The following is a 16,746-nucleotide window of genomic DNA, read 5'->3' as shown; positions in this document are numbered from 1 at the left end:
TTCTTCTTTCATAACAAATTCAATTTAAAATACTGATCTTATGACTATTGCTACTGTTGGCCAAATGTGCCTTCAGGATCGCCATATATTGTGGCCGTCCGAGCAACTTATACGCGGGATTGAGAAGATTCTGCACGATTTCGTGTAGGTTCTTATGACTGGACGGAAAAAGTCAATCACAATTGGTTCCAGATTCGTACCAAAATCACACTCATCCAGAGCGATCACTAAAGCTTTTATGATGGGCTGTAATTTCTCCGATCTGTCCAAAGCACTGAGGATCTTCTTGATGTTAGCAGCGCTGTCAATCTTTTCTTTCATACTTATTCTACTCCACAAGTTAATTTTATTTTAATTAATTTTTAACTACCTCAAAGTTGTAGCTGGCCATGTTGACGTTTTGTCCAAGACGTCGTCGTTCAGTGTACTTTTTTGATGACAGCATATACTTGGTCTTGCTCTAATTGACCACTAAAACCATCTTATTCGCTTCCGTCGCAATGCTCAAAGATGCTCCACTGACATTACTTTTTGATCTTTCAATTATGTCAATATCATCTGCATACCCGAGTAATTGGATGGACATTTGGAAGATTGTGCCTCTAGTGTTGACGGTTGAGTTTTGCACAATTCTTTCCAGAACGATGTTGAAGTCGCATGACAGTGCATCGCCTTGTCTAAAGCCTTTTTTGACATCAAATGCATTGGTAAGATCTCCATCGTCATTCTGCACAAACGGATAAGTTTGACAGGGATGCCAAAACTAGACATTGCTTTGTAGAGCTCTTCCCTACGCGGCTTTAAAATCGATAAAGAGATGGTGAGTATCGAGTTGAAGTTTCTGGTTTTTTTTCCAAGATCTGCCATAGTGTGAATTTTGGTCGATAGTGGACTTTCCTGGCCACACTAATAAGGGCCTATAAGGTTCTTTACGAACGGCTTCAGATGTTCATATAATACGGCAAAGAGAATCTTATATGAAATGTTAGGAGACTGATGCCTCTGTAGTTCGCGCACTTTAGAGGGTCTTCTTGTTTATGTATCGGGCAAACTATGCTGAGATTCCCCTCATCGGGCATGCTTTCTTCCGACCATATTTTGCAGATGAGTTGGTGCGTGCCCCCTATCAGGGCATGGCCTGCTGCTTTAAATAATTCGGCAGCTATGCCGTCAGCTTCGGTTCAGATATAGCTATCTTCACTTCGTCAAGGACGGGTATGCGGAATTGTTGATCTGCGTCGCCTAGGTTGAGTGGTTCTCCCTTACAGCGGAATTCAGTTCGTAATCGCCGTTATACAATTTTGGGAAGTGGTTTTTCCATATTGTTAACATAGACTGCGGTTCTACTCCGATGTTGACGTGATCGTCCTTACAGGTTTCGGTTCGTGGCTGGTACTCTTGAGAGGTTTTTTTCACCTTTTGTTAAATTTACGAACCTCATTCCTGTTGTGACATCCGTCTATCTCCTCGATAGCACGCTTCTCATGCTCTTTTATTTTCCACCTAAGAAGCCGGTGTTTCTCTCTCCTCTTCTGCTCGTAGAGCTCGCGAGCAGCTCTCGTCCTTTTGTGCAGTGCCGTTTTGTATGCCTGTTGTTTCACTGCGTGCGCTTGCCAGCATTTATCGTCAAACCAGGGGTTTCGCTGTGGTAGCCGTGTGAAACCTACAACATCAGGGGCGGCATCTCTGATGTCTGCAAGGCAATGTTGCCACTGGTTTTCAATGCTTTATGCAGGCAGCATAGGACTCCTTAAGAGGTCATTCGAGCCTCGATTGGAAAAGGGCATGGCACTCTCTTGCGATTGCAGCCGTCTAACGTCGAATCTTCTCACAGTACTTCCTTGTTTTGGCTTGGATTGGGATATCCGTAGCCGTACCTTGCCTACAACGAGGAAGTGGTCCGAGTCAATGTTAGCCCCTCGGAATGTTCGAATATCCTGTATACTGGAGAAGTGTCATGCCTCGATCACAATGTGGTCAATCTGGTTGACAGTTGATTGATCAGGAGATTTCCATGTCCCCTTGTAGATATTGAGACGTGTGAACTGAGTACTAGCAACCAGAACGTCTCGCCCCGCAGCGAAATCGATCAGCCTGAATCCGTTGTCGGAGGTGGTGTCGTGCAGGCTGTATCTCCCGATTGTGCCACCAAAGATGTCTTTTCTTTCTCGTTTGCTGCCCCCAACAACTTTGAACTGGGGTTAGAACTTAATCTCCGTTTGAGGTACTAGGCACCCGATGTTCACGTGGAGGTGAGAGTAGGAGTTGATAGACAGAGATGGGTTTTAAGAAGAACCTGTGTTCGCTTGTGTCTTCTTGAGTGCACAGGTCTACCATTTGAACATCCACCGCGTTTTTAAATCCACTTTGAAATAAAAAATGTATTTCGTCAAAACCGCAATTTGGCTTTTTTCAGAGCTTTTCGTCAGTTCTTCTTTGGAAAATAAGTTCTTTTCTATAGTTTGAAATTTGCAGGATTATTTTTTTTGGGCAGTTCAATAAATTAATAAATTTTATGACAATTATGCCACAAATACTCCTCTAATAAAAAAATACCCTTTGATTTCATACATATTTACGAATTCTTTCAATTTTTAATGTTTTTATGTGTTGCTTAGGATAACATCCGGTATAAATTCCAATCATACTATTTCATGAATTACACTGGTTCACAAGGTTTTCTTTTTCGTGACCTCAATTCAAATTCGAATGCAAAATTAATGTATCAACCGGTATTTTTAAAACTTAAAATTAGAGTTTAGTTTCGAAATCAGCACTAAAAATTAAGTCTTAACCTATTAGAGTATCAAATTCAAGTTTTTTTTCGAAAGTTCATATAGGTTTAAATAAATGCTCATAAACAGTGAGAATTTCTAAAAAAAATAAGTAAGATCCTTAAATGCTTTAAATTGTATCTAAAAGAGAAAGATTTGTACTTTTCAAAAAAAATAATTGATAGCTTTAATCTTACACAAAATATTCTTAATAATAAATATGTTGTAAGACTTATAGAAAAATTGACAGACGGGCCCGGATGCCGTAATTTCTGTTCATGTAAGAATTTGGTTCGTCAAAAATGCCCTTTACAGTTCTTTCTACCTTGTTTAAACTTATTATTTCCGTGTGTGTTTGTTTTAAACTAATGACAAATTATTTCTTCCTAATTGCAGCTATTTTTCCAAACATGAAGCGAGAGCTTGTTCGTAAAATGCTTTAAATTTTACTAACTAAAGAATTTACATTCTACGTGGAGACTTACAATCTATGGTTACGAGCATTTTATATTTTTATTAAACCCCAACAAAAAATTAATACGAGAAGTCAAAAAAAAAATCCAAACCATATAAAATATGGAATAAATAACACTTACCATCAGAGCACACACTGTTGGATTTGATTTGTTTTTTAATTCAAAATCAATCAATTAAACCAAACACGATGGCAGCCTCCAATAGCAATATTCATCAACTAACAAAATGCATCATCACAGTCCTCACCATTCTAAGAGGATTACAAGTCGTTACAATGGAAAAGCAAATGTCAAATTCGGATAATCCTTCCGAGTATAATATTGGTGGCGTTTTGAGTGACAATGATACCATGGATCATTTCAAAACAACAATAGAGGTGAGATTTTGCCGAAACATTGCACTGAAATCATAAGGATTTTTTAACGTATATTCTTATCCATCCAGCATCTTAACTTTGATCAACATTACGTGCCAAGAACGGTGACCTACTATCACCATACGATACTAATGGACAAGAATCCTATTAAAACAGTCTTCAACGTCTGTGATAAGCTCATTGAAAAACGGGTGAGTAAAAGATTTGAATTACTCCATAAGCTCGTAGCGTAGGGAACGAATAAGAAAGCAACTTGAAATGTAATATCATATCCTGGGAGTCAGGACCAGATATCCTTTTGATGAAAGGTGTCGTTCATGGTATAAGTCATTTTATTGGAAATTTAAGCTCATTTCTGGTTTCTGCAAAGAGAAGAACCAGGCACAATCCAAGAGGATGAAGTTGTTTAACTCGTTTAGGAAATCAATTTACAAATTTATCCTTTCAACAGTTCAAAGATGTCCTCGCGTCCCTTTAAGCATATCTTCAGAATGCTGACTATACATATTTTTGTTTCCTTTTTCTTCTTTTCAATACTCTTTAATTTATAGGTTTATGCGGTGGTGGTATCTCATGAACAAACGTCTGGTGATCTATCACCGGCAGCTGTCAGTTATACGAGTGGATTTTATCAGATTCCTGTAATTGGAATATCCTCGAGAGATGCTGCTTTTTCCGATAAAAATATTCACGTTTCATTTCTAAGAACTGTGCCACCGTATTATCATCAAGCGGATGTATGGCTAGAGATGTTGAATCATTTTGGATATACCAAGGTAAGGCTTAAAACATTGATTTACATTTTAATATTCAAGGCTTTCATGAGCACATCTAGATAGTATTTAAATATAGTGCTGTCAACGTTTTGATATTTAGAACGTATCATTTAACTCATTTTCTTTTGTTGTGCACAATGTTGATACTGGAAAGTTCTTTTGACAAATGGAGGTGTTGAATGAGAGTTTTTAAATTAAAATTATTTAAGCCCATTTACTTTAAAATGTGATGAATTTTGTTTTCATGTAAAAATGATTGAACCAAATAAGAGAAGTGAGCCAGGCATTTTCTTCAGATTCAGATGACATTTAGACCTGGCCAACTGTCAGTAAAATTGATTTCCAATTAAGGCATCTTTTATGAAAATTTGTCTAGCTTTAGAAAAATTAAGGCACTTATTTTGCAGTGAAATGCATTCTTTAAACTTAAATTTAGAAAAACGCATTAAGTTTGTTTTTTAAATGTCAATAACTTTAATCTTGGAACTTTACGTTTCTAACTTCTACCTTTAGATGATTGTGCAAAAAGTACTACAAACATTATTGTCCACAAAAAACTCTTGAGGGAATCTACAAATCCGTCTTGAATTCTATTTGTTATTGCAAAATAATATAACTTATTCCTTTTCCAATGGGTCAAGGAACTTTTTCACATAAAACATTATAAATAAATCACAGAGTAATAAAGTTCAGCTTTCAGTTAATTGAAAAATCATGATTAATGCCATTTTGACATTAGTATTATTGACTTGATAGTTAGGGAGTTTTTTTTTGACGTACTTTCCAGTCAACTTTCCAATAAAATTGCCATTATTGGAAGGCCTTATGTCGCCTTAACCTGACCAATGTTGTTTTAATTGGAAATTCATTTCTTGGCAGCTGGCCAAACATCTGTTCTTTGTAAACTATTGTTGTTTTGTCAAATTCGTGGTCCAATTTATATATGTAAAATTTCATCTAAATTCATTCACAAAAATAATTACTCGTTTGTTAACAAATCATTCACTTTGACAATTGCGAATTTTTCAAATCGCAACTATTTTACTCTTCATCAATGAGTTTAGGAACGATGAATAGACGTAGAAAAGGACAAAAAACGACAATTATTCACGATTAATAATAATAGATGACAATAGTGAAGAAAAAAACAGCCCTACGTTTGATACTATTGTCAAAATATTAGCTTATCAAGTTTGTTTTTATCCAACTCAATACAAACTTCTAGTTTGCAATTAATGACATCCTAGAAATTAATTACTTGTTGTGGTTTTAATTTACGTTCAAAGAATCAAGTTGACTGAATATGAAGTGCCTTTATGTCTTCATGCCTATAAACCTGCTCTGATGTTTATAGGTCAAAAAATGAGACCATCATAAAGAAAGAGATTTTTCGCCAAAGATAATTCGGTGTTTTTCGAGTATGTTCGGAACATTCCTTATGAAACGGTGCATGGAGATATAGAATCTAAAGGGAGAAAGGACTAAAACAATCTCTCCATCAGGCGGGAGAAATTTAGGGAAAATCATCAGCACCATTCGTCAATGTCCTAAATTTCATTTTCCATGCGAGCAGGTTTATAAATTTTCCCCAAAGCATAGAGGGGTAAAGGCCGGGCGACAAGGTTACCAAGGTTATCTGAATAGGCGCAAGCCAACTCTCAAAACTTATAACTAAAAGAGCTTAAGCCACCCCTATAGCACACTTTTTTATTATTAACTTCCCATGTCCAGTCGAAAATGTTGACATTTCAAGGGCCCTAGAATCTAAATAAAAACTTTTTAGAGAGTTGTCTGAAGATGTGGGTGCGTGTGTTCATATTTTTGGTACGATCGGGATATCTCAGGAACCAGTGATATCGACTTCAAGAACATCGTTATACAGATAATAATGCAGAAAGATACATAAAGGACTATTAAAAAACTGAGTGTGCGGTTTTTTATCCATAGCGACTTTAAAAAAGGGAAAATGTTGGTTAACCCACAATATTTCACAAACCAATAATTCTAGAGACTTTAATTACATTTTTATCATGTATTGTGAAGTGATACCAAACTATTAAATTTTGATAAAAAAATCAACAAGCGTTTTTTTTTAAATCAACAAAACTAAAAAAATAATTGTTTTTTCACCAACACAATTTTATGTAACGAAAAATGGCGTTTTCGAATTCGAATTGACAGTTAAAAAAAAAAAAGTAAACAAAAAACATTACTAAAAGTTGGTAAAAATTGTCTTCGATTTATATATCTTTTTAAAAATTAAAAAGTTTAGCTTCAAACTAATTTCGTCTTATAGAAAATATAGTCTTTGACATTCAGTAAGTTTTTTTCTTAAAATAATTCAAATCTGCAAAAACTAGTACGTACAATTGTTAAATATTGGTATTTGATTCACGATATCATTTAAATAAATGAAGCCATTGTCTTTGATAAGATTTGATTCTGTGCTAAATATAGTTTTTAAAGTAAGATATTGTTCTCAGAAAAATCTGTATTTGTTTATTTAAACAATAAAAACTATTAAGAAATGGTACTAAAATTTTTAAAAATTGTGTTTCCACTAAAATCTCGTTAACAAAAACAGATATTGAAATCAAACTTGTTTTATCATATGCGGCACATGTTTGAACTTTTAGCGATTGATAACTTTTTTTACAAAACACGAAAACCTACAAAAACAATTTAAGAGATGGTTTTCGACACAAAAGCAGGAATGAGGTTCGAAAGTCTTATGAACAGGTGAAACGAAATTCACAGGTACATAAACCTAGAACCGAAGGCTGCAAAGACGAAAGTGGAAACATCATAGTGGAACCGCAGTCAATGCTGAGGATATGGAAGGACCACTTCTGCAGACTGTATAACGGCGACGAAGAACTGAATTCCGCTGTCAGGCAGGATGATCCATTCAATATAGACGACGATAGCTAACAATCCCGTCCTCCCGACTTAGACGAAGTAAAGATTGCCATATCTAAGCTGAAGTCTAATAAAGCCGCTGGAGCAGATGGCTTGAATGCCGAGCTCTTTAAAGCAGCTGGAGATAAGTTGGTTAGAAGCATGCACCAACTTATCTGTAAGATATGGTCTCTGCCGTAATATGTGAACGTCTAAAGCCCATCGTCAACAAACTGATAGGTCCTTATCAGTGTGGTTTTAGACCAGGAAAGTCCACAGTTGATCAAATATTCACATTACGGCAGATCCTGGAAAAAACTCAAGAACACCAAATCGACACCCACCATCTCTTCATCGATTTCAAGGCCGCATACGACATCATCTACAGGGACGAGGTGTATAGAGCCATGTCTAGTTTTGGCATCCCTGCCAAACTCATCCGTTTGAGCAGGATGACCATGGAGAATTCACGATGCTCCATAAAGGTTGGAAACAACTTAACAGAACCTTTTGATGTCAAAAAAGGCTTTAGACAAGGTGATGCGCTGTCATGCGATTTTTTTAACATCGTGCTTGAAAGAATATTGCAGAGCTCACACGTCAACACTAGAAACACTATCTTTCAAAAGTCTGTCCAATTACTGGCATATGCTGATGACATTGACATAATCGGAAGAACTCAGCGTGATGTCAATGGGGCTTTTGTGAGTATTGAGGTAGAAGCGGCAAAAATGGGTTTAACGGTTAATGAGGGCAAAACAAAGTACATGCTGTCGTCTAGAAAGGACATACAACACCGACGTTTTGGTCAAAACGTCACCATCGAAAGACGTAACTTTGAAGTAGTCAAGGACTTCGTCTACCTAGGCTCCGCTGTAAACGCAGAAAACAACACCAGCGCTGAGATCAAACGCAGAATAATTCTTGCTAACCGCTGTTTCTTTGGACTAAGAAAGCAATTGAGTGGTAAAGTCCTCTCTCGAGGGACCAAAGTGTTGCTATATAAGACCCTTATCATCCCCTTCCTGCTATACGGTGCAGAAGCATGGACCATGACAAAAGCGGATGAAAGCACCTTGGGTCGCTTCGAGAGAAAAGTTCTTCGTGTGATCTACGGTCCCGTATGCATCGAAGGGGAGTTGAGGAGAAGATGGAACGACGAACTGTACGGGCTGTACAGCGACGTAGACTTAGCCAGAAGAGTAAAAGTCCAACGACTAAGATGGCTGGGTCACGTAGAGCGCATGGAAACCAATGCTCCGGCCCGGAAAGTCTTCGAATCCGCACCCACAGGACAGCACAGTAGAGGAAGACCGCGGATCAGGTGGCGCGCAAAAGTGGAAGGTGACCTCACCCAACTTGGAGCGCGAAACTGGAGACATCTAGCTAGGGACCGAGCTAGATGGAGAAGTTTGTTGGGTGAGGCCCTAGTTCACACAGGACTGTAGCGCCACCTTAAGTAAGTAAGTAATTTGATACTATTGTCAAAATATTAGCTTATCAAGTTTGTTTTTATCCAACTCAATACAAACTTCTAGTTTGAAATTAATGACATCCTAGAAATTAATTACTTTTTGTGGTTTTAATTTACGTTCAAAAAATCAAGTTGACTGAATATGAAGTGCCTTTATGTCTTCATGCCTATAAACCTGCTCTGATGTTTTTTTGTTTAAATGAAGATATGACAAAATTATCAACCTTAAGAAAGTCAAAAAATGAGACCATCATAAAGAAAGAGATTTTTCGCCAAAGATAATTCGGTGTTTTTCGAGTATGGTCGGAACATTCCTTATGAAACGGTGCATGGAGATATAGAATCTAGAGGGAAAAAGAACTGAAGCAGTCTCTCAAGGCAGGGGAGATTTGGGGAAAATCATTAGCACCATTCGTCAATGTACTAAATTTCATATTCCACGCGAGCATGTATATAAATTTGCCCTAAAGCATAGAGGGGTAAAGGCTACCTGAATAGGCGCAAGCCAACTCTCAAAACTTATAACTAAAAGGGCTTCAGCCACCCCTATAGCCCTTTTGTTTATTATTAACTTCCCATAGGAAGTTTTTAGAATCGGTCAGATTTGTCTAAATAAAAAAAACAAAAATGTTGACATTTATCGACGTTTCAAGGTCCCTAGAATTTAAAGAAAAAAGTTTTTAGAGAGTTGTCTGTACCGCTGTGTGTGCGTGTGTTCGTACTTTCGGGAAACTTTTTTCGACGACCATATCACAAGAACCAGTGATATCGACTTCAAGTACATCGTTATACAGATAATAATTCAGAAAGATGCAAAAAGGACTCCCAAAGAATTGAGTGGGCGGTTTTTTTAATCATAATCTCACGAACCAATAACCCTAGAGACTTGAATTAATTTGTATACTATATATTGTAACGTAATATCAAACAAATATATTTTTGGAAAAAATTCCAATTAACATTTTTTTTAATAAATCAAAAAAACTAAAAAAATATTTGTCAGCTCGAAAATTTTACGAACAAAAATGATTTTCCCCAAAACAATTTTGTGCAACGAAGAATAACGTTTTCAACATTTGGTAAAATTTTGAAAAAATTGAATTGATAGTTTTTGATAAAAAATAAAGACCTAAAAAAAGATTACTCAAAGTTCGTAAAAATTGAATTTCGACTCAAATATCTTTTCAATGGCAACTGAGGAATCAAACCCTATGAGACTCATACCAAGACTTAGGTGGAACCAAAAAATAGAGTTAAATACCAAATAAATCTTAACACTTTTCTCCAAAGTTATTCTTATTAGCATTATAACCTGAGTCAGTTAGAAGAGGTCATGAAAGCATCATATCCGAGAACGTTGTGCAGTATTAGGAAAGCGCACGATAGCTTTATAGCGCCCTGGTTTGATCAAGAGTGTAAAAAGTCCAGAAAATTATCATTTGGATGGTTAAGAGCTTATCGTCGCTGAAGCCATGAGCACTTTAAAAGAAAATATCTTCAAGCAAACACTTATTACAATACCTTGTGTTCCCAAAAGAAAACAAAATACTTTGAGACGCAAGCTAGACTGTTATTAAATTGTTTGAACTCGAAGGACTTTTAGAAGTTGGTGAACAACTTGAATAGCAAAACCTTTGAAATCCATCCCAAGTTGTGCCCCTTGCTTTTGATAGACCATTTTAAAAATTTGCTAAACCCAATTCATGAAGGAAACAACTTTCATTTTGCACATCCAGGTTTTCATAATGAAGTTTTGGACACAGATATAACCAACGAAGAAGCAGCAATGAAAAAAATGATGGATGGAAAAGCGGCTGGCTCCAATGGGATACCATCGGAATTTTTTAAGTATGGAACCGTTGAGTTAATAAGTAAGCTTACTGCAGTTTGGAACGAAGTGTTGGAAACAAGTATGATTCCTCAAAAATTTAGGGAATCAATCATTTTTCCGATCCACAAAAAAGGAAGCTGGTCTGAGATGTCGAACTATCGAGAAATCTCCCTTTTAAATTCGTGTTATAAAATATTTACAGCAGTTCTGCAAACACGGCTTTATAAATGGATTAAAGAAAATAAGCTGTTGAAAGAATATCTGGCAGGTTTTGGGTCCGGTTACTAAACAATCGATTATATCTTTGTTTTGAAAAGCATTGCGGATTTATTTATTTTTATTTTATTTGGCACGGTTTATAGGCAAGCTCTTTTCTATAAACTCTTTTTGCTATGGGAATGTTGTTAAAATTTGGAAGAGTCCTTCAAAGCGTTTATATGGATACTAATGCAGCAGTTTGGAATGGTACAAAAAGTTCGGATTGGTTTAGAACTGAATCAGGCGTTAGACAAGGTTGCACGATGAGTCCAAGCTTATTCGCTCTATTTATCGAAGCCTTAGTCGATTTCTTACCTGTTGGTATCGAACGCGTGGGAGAATTAATTAAAGCACTCTTATTTGCGGATGATATTGTGGTTCTTGCGTCAACTCCAGAACTACTACAGGTTATGATAAACCGGATTTTTGAGTACTGTAAAATATGGAACCTAATAGTAAACATGGAAAAGTCCATGATCATGATTTTCAAGAAAATAGGAGGTAGAAACTGCCTTAATGAAAAATGGAACTACCATGGTGAAAATATAGAGTTCGTCAAAGAGTTCAAATACCCAGGAGTGATTTTGACAAAAAATTTAAATATGGAAATGCATATGAGAGAAAAGCTTTCAAGTACAAAAGCCGCCATCAGCGCATCTTGGAGTAGTTGTTTCTCAAACCGAAATTTCACACACAGCAGTAAGTACACCGTTTTTAAGGTAGAAGCAGAATAAATCTTATTCTATGCAGCTCAAGTGTGGGGAGAGAAGCAATATGAAGATGTGGAAAAATTGTTACGCTTCTACGTTAAAAGGATCTTCCGGCTGTCACCAAATACACCGGACTATATAATTATGTTGGAAACAAGACTGCAGCCACTCTTTGTACGAACACTTCGAATACAGATTGATTATGTGCTCAAAATCATGAATATGGATAATTACCGGTTACCGAAGATTGTGGCACTTTAAACTATTCGAGAGAGGTCGGTATGGTATGCAGAATGGATGAAACTTGCTAGGGAGAGTGAAATGGACGTTAACATAGAAAACTCTGATTTCAATCGATGGAAAGAATCACTGTACCACCTTATTGCAACAGAGGATGATACGTTATGGAAAAAATGCCTTAATGAATCTACTGGGTTTCTGCACAGAGCAATTTACAGTCAACTGAATCACAGTAAAAAAGAATTAATAAAAGTTGGTAAAAATTGATTTTCGACTCAAATATCTTTTCGAAACTTAGAGATATTGGCTTTCATTAAAATTTTAAGAACAAAATAATCTACAGTTTTTTCAATACTAAAATTTGGTAAAAATTTACTTTGACTCAAATAGCTTTTCAAAAATTAAAAATATTGTCTTAAAAATTTTTTTAAGGGCGGCAGGGCTCCGATCATGTGAAGATTTTAATAAATTCCCTCCGATCGAAAATAACTTTAAATCTGTTTTTAAATTTATCAATAGTATCAATCAAATTTTAATTACTTGCATCAACTAATTTTGCTAACCAATCATTTTTTTCAAAAGCAATAATTTGAATTGTCTCCAGTTCCCAACTTAAAACCATTTTTTTTCTGTCCAGGTAATAATCATTCATAGCTCTGACACAGATGGTCGGGCGGTTCTTGGACGATTCCAAACATCTTCACAAACCAACTACGATGACATTGATGTACGTGCAACAGTTGAATTAATCGTAGAATTCGAACCGAAACTCGAAGCTTTCACTGAACACTTAACCGATATGAAATCAGCCCAATCCCGGGTTTACCTCATGTATGCCAGGTAAATAAAAACTTTCATATAAAACTTTAAAAATTGAAATCATCCCATTGATTTCATTCAGCATTTTTGAAATCACTTATAAATTATTCGGTTTCGAAATGAAATATATTTTCACTTAATTAATTACAAATTTTCAGTACGGAAGACGCGCATGTAATATTCCGGGATGCTGCCCTGTTTAATATGACCGAGGCTGGTCACGTTTGGATTGTTACAGAACAAGCACTTAAAGCCAACAACACTCCAGATGGTGTCTTAGGGCTTCAATTGGAGCATTCAAATAGTGAAAAACAACATATAAGGGTAAGTTGATATGGGCCTTCTTTTCTTTGAATAACCAACGTGTTTTGTGGGTATGAATGAATAATTTAGAGGTTAAGCAGCTTTCCAGTAACCCTCGTATTAATATTGAAACTTTTTATTTACATTTTTTCTGTAACTCCCTTAGGATAGCGTCTACGTGTTAGCATCGGCGATAAAAGAAATGATGGCCAATGAAACTATAACTGAGGCTCCCAAAGACTGCGGAGATTCCGGTGTTAATTGGGAATCGGGTAGGTATTGAATTTTGTATATGTTGACATGTGAATTTAACCTGGTTAAGCATTTAAGAGTTTGTGTCACTTTTGAATTCAACGTTAAGTATCAGGCAACAAGTTCCTTTTTAATGACAGTTGAGCTTGATGATGTCTGGATTGGCTTCAATGGAACTTCGTAAATATTTAAGAGTTGAATGTTTTTGGTTTTAAAAAAATTATTCCGGAAAATAAAAAAAAACCTATGTTATTCGTTTTAAAAAGTTTACTTATTTTTTTGAACGTTATTACTCTCTTCTCAGGCATTAAGCCAGTTTATATTGTTAAGATTTTTGATACTTCAAATTCTTTTTCAAGAATTCTCTATCGCAAAATTCAAAAAGGATGTAAAGAAATACAAAAGTTGTAAAAACTAAAGTCTTTTAGTAACACCAGTTAAATTATGACATTCATTTACCTTTTAACAACATTTTTTTAAGGTAATGGTCATTTTTAAAAGTGACTTGAAGTCAATTGAAGAAGTCAACTGATGAAGTCATTTTATTGCTATTTCTTTATCTTTTAAGACAGACTTTAAGGTAGTTTTGAAGTCAATTCATAATTTGACTCAATTTTAAAATGTGGCAAGTCTTTTGACTTAAATCAATTAATTTGACGTACGAAATTAAATATGCACCTTATAAGGAATTCCATCGGAATCATTAAATCCGCTCGCAATGCGAAATTGTATGATATTTTTTTTACGAAAGTATTTATTGAAAGTTTGTATTAGTACTTAAAAGTTTCCAATTGAATTCGTGATAGGTTCGCCAAAATAAAATTTTGTTCGTCAAAACAATTGATTTACATATGTCAAAACAGTGCATTCTAAGGACTTGCTGACCTTCAACACTTAGACAGATAGGGTATCCGGTTACCTTTTCGTTAGTGTTTTACGTGTAAGATAACAGCTGATCAAAAAAAGCTGAGATGTCAAAAAAGGAATCCAAAGGTATGCAAGAATTTCTGGGGTATGTAGATATCTGACAGAACAGCTGATTCAATCCATGTTTGAATTTCAAGAAACTTGAAAATTAATTTCAGCTTTTTGTATTTGTTGATAAACAAAAAGATACAAAATCTTGTTGAAGTTGTATTTGAGGATGTTCTGTACATAATAGATGATGAAGAAGCTATTTGCCTCCTATCTATCCAAGATACCCTATCCAACACGAGATTGAACCCAGCCATTCTTAAAATTGCGTCACATGTAGTACTGACATTTGAATGATTTTAAAGACTTTAAAAAGTCAAAGAGAGTGCAGTTAAAATGATTAAGTCAATTCTTTTATTCAAAAGTCATGACTTTTAAATTTTAAAGTCAAATCACGAGTTTTAACTTCAAGTTCTTAATTTATATAATTGACTCTGAATTTACTGACTGCAGTCACTAAAAGGCTTTAATCTTTACAACTGTAAAAATAGAAAGCTAATTTGATTGCTTAGAATTCATAGAAACATAAACTGGCATATTTTTTTTAAATAATTTTCGGGCACTCAAGGCCCGTCTTGATGTGCGATTTAAGAAAGAATCTCTATACTTGACAGTACGCCCGAAATTGAACTCAAGGGTAAACTGATGAGCATTCCTGGAAGTGCGAGTATTACGGCTGAATGGTTTAAGGGGTGGAATGCATCTGGCTAATTCGACAGAACATTGTTTGTAAAAATATCTATAAAAAAACGAAAGGCATGAAACATTGCGGCGGTGTTTTAGCGATGTAAATGATTCAATTATAGTTCTATCACCTACCATTTTTAAAGCTCTTTTTTGTATTCTGTTCAAGATGCTAATTATATTCAACCTTTGAACGGATGAAGGCTTTGTAAATTACAGCCAGATCAGAGAGGATGAAACATTTCTTGCACTGTCGGAGAAATCCTAAGCACCTGGTAGCATTTTTGCAATTCCAAATATGTGATCGTTCCATAAAAGGTGATCTGTCATACACATACCAAGTACTGTCAGGTGATTAGTTTCTTGGATGCAAGTGCCACTCATAGAAAGTGGCATCGGGGGTGCGTGACGCTTTAACGACAGGAGACAGCATTGAGTTTTCGAAGTATTAAATTCTACACGGATTTTGATTCCCCATTGTACAATGCTGTCAAGATCAGAATTTAATTAGCTTATCATACGCTGCCGTTGGAAGTCAACATCCGAAAAACAAGAATGAGAATCTAGAAACGAGTATGGGAAGCTGAGGGTACTGTCGCTGGCGAAAAAGTTTAATGGATTAGAAGTGGCAGACATAAATTCATTTATGAATATAAGGAAGAGAGTCGGAGACAAAACGGAGCCCTGCGGGACACCAGCATTTATTTTATGAATTTCAGACTTGAATCTTTCCAATACAACTTGTATTGAACGGTAAGAAAGGTAAATTCTAATCCAACGAAAAAGAGATTCATTAATACCAAAAGCACTCATTTTCGATAAGAGTACTTTGTGCCAAACTCTATCAAATGCTTTTGAAATATCAAGTGCAATAATCTTACTTTCTCTAAAACGATGTAAAGATTTGTTCCACTGTTCGGTGAGATAAACGATGAGATCACCAGTGGACCTATTGCTACGGAAACCATAGTGTCGGTCATTAAGGAGCTTCCGTTCTTCAAGATATTTCTTGAGCTGGTAATTAATCAGCGTTTCCATTACCTTGGAAAAGAGGGACGTAAGTGCTATTGGATGATAGTTAGAGGGAGAGGAGATTTCGCCTTTTTTAGGGACAGGCTGAACAAATGCTATTTTATATCCGCTCGGAAATAGACCTGTTGAGTAAAAAAGATGGAAAAGTTTATGCAGTGGTTTTGCCAGCGTTGAAGAACACCTCTTCAGAACAATTTAGCAGCGAGGATCTCAACCTTCGTTCCGGTGTTGACTGGCCAGAACAACGAAGTCAAGAAGAATTGTGTACATTGAAATCGCCCGCAATGACGATTTCAGTGTGAGGATAATGGTCAATAATTCTTTGAATGGAATCAGACAGAGCATCAAATTCATTTAAAGTTGAATTTCTGTCCAGATTTGGACTTCGATATAAAAAACATGCGTGGATGATATGCTTATTTACCGTGAATTTTAACCACATAAAGTTAAAGTTTGTGTTAGAGGACAAACCATATTGTGGCTGAAGTTAGTATGCAACATCATTTCTTATATATACGGCTAATCCATGATGAGGAAAAAATAATGGCACTAAGTTCTACCCACTCAGATTAAATTCCGAATGATCGGAATTTTAACCTATTTGAGTTTCACTCAATGCCAAAAAAGCTGGCCTGTTTGATGCAGTGTGGACATATGTCGCATAGCAATTCTTTCTTAAACCACGAATGTTACTAAAGTCCACCCTAAATATTAAAGTACGATGCAAAGGAAAGTTCAGTTGAATCTACAACCGTCAGAGGACACTTATGTAACGTACCACTAGGTTATGGCTGACTGGTGTTTTTGACAGTTGGGGGAGCTACTTTCATTGAATTTGTAGCATTAGTAGGTTCAGGCAAGAAAAGG

At 35.9% G+C, this 16,746-nt stretch overlaps 1 protein-coding gene across 1 annotated transcript in view; it reads left to right on the top strand.

The window, feature by feature from the left end:
* Window positions 1–16,746, top strand: part of LOC129942466 (glutamate [NMDA] receptor subunit 1) — a 75,067-nt gene that overhangs the window by 35,942 nt on the left and 22,379 nt on the right. The window contains exons 2-7 of the mRNA XM_056051395.1: window positions 3,171–3,627; window positions 3,696–3,818; window positions 4,179–4,403; window positions 12,452–12,654; window positions 12,792–12,957; window positions 13,103–13,208. Coding sequence (XP_055907370.1) covers window positions 3,439–3,627; window positions 3,696–3,818; window positions 4,179–4,403; window positions 12,452–12,654; window positions 12,792–12,957; window positions 13,103–13,208 — 1,012 coding nt within the window. The 5' untranslated portion in view covers window positions 3,171–3,438. The remainder of the gene's footprint in view (window positions 1–3,170; window positions 3,628–3,695; window positions 3,819–4,178; window positions 4,404–12,451; window positions 12,655–12,791; window positions 12,958–13,102; window positions 13,209–16,746) is intronic.

Source organism: Eupeodes corollae, chromosome 1 (genome assembly GCF_945859685.1).
Source record: "Eupeodes corollae chromosome 1, idEupCoro1.1, whole genome shotgun sequence".
Taxonomy (NCBI): Eukaryota; Metazoa; Arthropoda; class Insecta; order Diptera; family Syrphidae; genus Eupeodes; species Eupeodes corollae.
This window is presented reverse-complemented; position numbering and strand designations above follow the sequence as displayed.